Source organism: Sinocyclocheilus rhinocerous, unplaced genomic scaffold (genome assembly GCF_001515625.1).
Source record: "Sinocyclocheilus rhinocerous isolate Xijiao unplaced genomic scaffold, SAMN03320098_v1.1 scaffold463, whole genome shotgun sequence".
Classification (NCBI taxonomy): Eukaryota; Metazoa; Chordata; class Actinopteri; order Cypriniformes; family Cyprinidae; genus Sinocyclocheilus; species Sinocyclocheilus rhinocerous.
This window is the reverse complement of record NW_015627535.1, coordinates 1,085,564-1,088,356: the sequence shown is the minus strand read 5'-3', so window position 1 is coordinate 1,088,356 and position 2,793 is coordinate 1,085,564. Positions and strand designations below refer to the sequence as shown.

At 36.4% G+C, this 2,793-nt stretch overlaps 1 protein-coding gene across 1 annotated transcript in view; it reads right to left on the bottom strand.

Annotated features, from left to right (window-relative positions):
• spag9a (sperm associated antigen 9a) overlaps positions 1-2,793 on the bottom strand; it is a 48,286-nt gene that overhangs the window by 35,476 nt on the left and 10,017 nt on the right. Inside the window, exons 3-5 of the mRNA XM_016539083.1 lie at positions 1,879-1,949; positions 1,079-1,170; positions 728-878 (exon numbers count right to left, since the gene is read on the bottom strand). Of these exons, the coding sequence (XP_016394569.1) occupies positions 728-878; positions 1,079-1,170; positions 1,879-1,949 (314 nt within the window). The remainder of the gene's footprint in view (positions 1-727; positions 879-1,078; positions 1,171-1,878; positions 1,950-2,793) is intronic.

Genomic DNA, 2,793 nt, shown 5'->3' with positions numbered 1-2,793 from the left:
TCCACGACATGGTGGCGGCAGCAACAATACTACAGCGAGAATCAAAGTTACGCCTTCTTTCTTTGCATGAACATTTGGGCGGTGTAATGCAAATCTTCCCACACAGTGATGTAGACATGTGGGGGCGTGTTCAAACGAGGCGTTTTAGCAGGGTGTGGACAAGTCTTCACTTTTATAAAGAATATCTCTTTGGGTTTGAGACTTTAGCCTTTGCAACTTTAGGGATCTTATCTATTCACGAACAGCTTGTAACACTCCAAAGAGAAAGGAAAACTTGAAATCGCATCATATGACCCCTTTAATACAGTAACTTTAACCCTGTAGTCATTTAACTGCATCGCAAACCCTAAAATCTTATTTAAACCTGTATTTTGGTAGTAAATTTGGTAAAATAGGTCATTGCCGATGTTGCAGGATGCTTGAAAATGCGTCATCACTGCCTAACGTTTCCGTGGCAACATCTGTCAACCAACCACTGCTCATAATTTCTTCCCTATCCACCAGCAAACATGTATCTTTACAAAACAGATCTTGTTTGTTTCAGAGGATATGCGCACAAAACAAAGACATCAAATGTGTATCTACAATCATCTCTTCCCAGAGTTCTTTTATGCCATTTATCTATTATAGCAATTCTTTTCTTCTCATGACCTGGTGCAAATTCCCTGGACATTTGTCTTAGCGCTGTATAATCCCCTCAGTAGAAGATGTTGTGATGTTACTGTACCTTGAGGCTGGCGTTAGAGCACTGATGACTGAGGTTATTGAATCTCCAGCCCTCCATCCCAGGAGTCTCGGCTCTGCCCTGGATGTCAGGTGTCAGTGAAGTGCCACCGCCGGACATGGGGAAGATTCCCAGAGACAGGGGCCGCTCTTTCCTGTTTAATGAGAGGAAGAAGACCAAAAATCATGATACAAACTAACCTGCATCATGTATTAATATTAATGTGTGTAATCAACATTTTTTCTAATGTTACTTAATTTTCTATAAACAATCATGCAAAAGTACTATTTAAAACAACTACATGATGGTGTCTGTTTCTTTTTAGCACAGATTAGAGGATTATGTTCATCTTACCGAACTCGGCCAATTGTTGCTGTGTCAGAGGCCTCTCCTCCCATCTGCTGTATCCGGATCCGTTCCACATGTTCCATGTAGTTGTGGATCATCTGAAGAACAATTTAACAAAACGTAGGCAGATTCATTGGCCTTAAAGAGTTACAGGTAGATACTACAGCTAAATGTGGTTATCAATTCATTCAAAAGTTTGAGGTCGGTAAGATTTTTTTGTATTTTTGAAAGTCGTCTTTTATGCTCACCAAGCTTGCATTTATTTGATCAAAGTAAAAACATTAATATTGTGAAATGTTATTAAAATAACCCTTGTATTTGAATATATTGTAAAGTGTCATTTATTCCTGTGATGCAAAGCTTTCAGCATTATTACTCCAGTCTTCAGTGTCACATGAGCCTTCAGAAATCATTCAAATATGCTGATTTGCTGCTCAAGAAACATTTATTATTATTATTATCAATGTTGAAAACAGTTGTGCTGCTTCATATTTTTGTGGAAACCATGACACATTTTTTTCAGGATTCTTTGATGTTCAAAAGAACAGCATTTATTTGAAATAAAAATCTATTTGAACCATTATAAATGGCTTTACTGTGCCTTTTTTATCATTTTTATGCATTCTTGCTGAATAAAAGTAACAATTTCTTTCAAAGAAATCTTACTAACCCCAAACTTTTGTAAAGTAGTGTATTTTCATTTAAATTCACTATTTGATTAATATATAATATGGTTGTCACTCCGAAAATTGCAGTGTGTGCATGGCCTTAGTCATTTACATGGTGTTGAATTTGCTCTCTCTTACCTCTGTATGCCGCAGATGAAGGGAATTATACTCGCGCTTGAGTTCAGCCTCTCGCTCCTCTAATCGACTTACTGAGAAAGGAGTAAAAATATATTAAAGAAATTAAGCATGATTAAAGAGTCTTTTTGCAAAAGATTTCAGTACTGTAGTTCCATCCACAAGTGTTTAAAATGTTTCTTTTTACTAGACTTGTGCTGGTATTCGGTAATGCGATATATCACGGTAATTAATATGCACGTATTCGGTAATGCGATATATCACGGTAATGTATATGCACGATATTGTTATCGTGGGCACTTGTAAATACCGTGAATAGTTATATATTACAAATTATTCCAAATTTTGAATGCATTTTAAGAACACTTTTCCCATCAACTGGTCAAAATGCACAACACCGCTGTATGCTGCGTGAAAGACGTGTGTGCACTCTGATGTAAACAAGCGCGGACGAGAAGTATATGGCGGAACATGTGAGAGACGCTATGGATGGAAGCGCACTTTCACTCTCTGACAGCAGATGAACTGCAGAAATAATAATAATAATAATTCATTTAAATGCAGCCGTTACCCCGGAAACCCTGTAAACAAAGCAGTTGCACTACTTCTTGTTTCTGAATCATGTTTAAATGATTTAAACAGTCATTCAGATTTGTGTATTTGCTATGATGTTCATCACAGCGCCAAATACTTAAATATTTAGACTTATTAGGCTATTTATTTTCAAACTTTTTTTTTACATTTTAATCTGGACTACAACATGCCCTAGATATTGTTTGAAAGTGTTTTGATTCTTTATTGTTCGGTCACACTTTACATTAGGGCTTCATTAGTTAACATTAGTTAATTCATTAGTTAAAGGTGCAATAGGTGATTGTCTTCAGAAACATTTTTTGTTATGCTGGTTGAAAGTCTCTT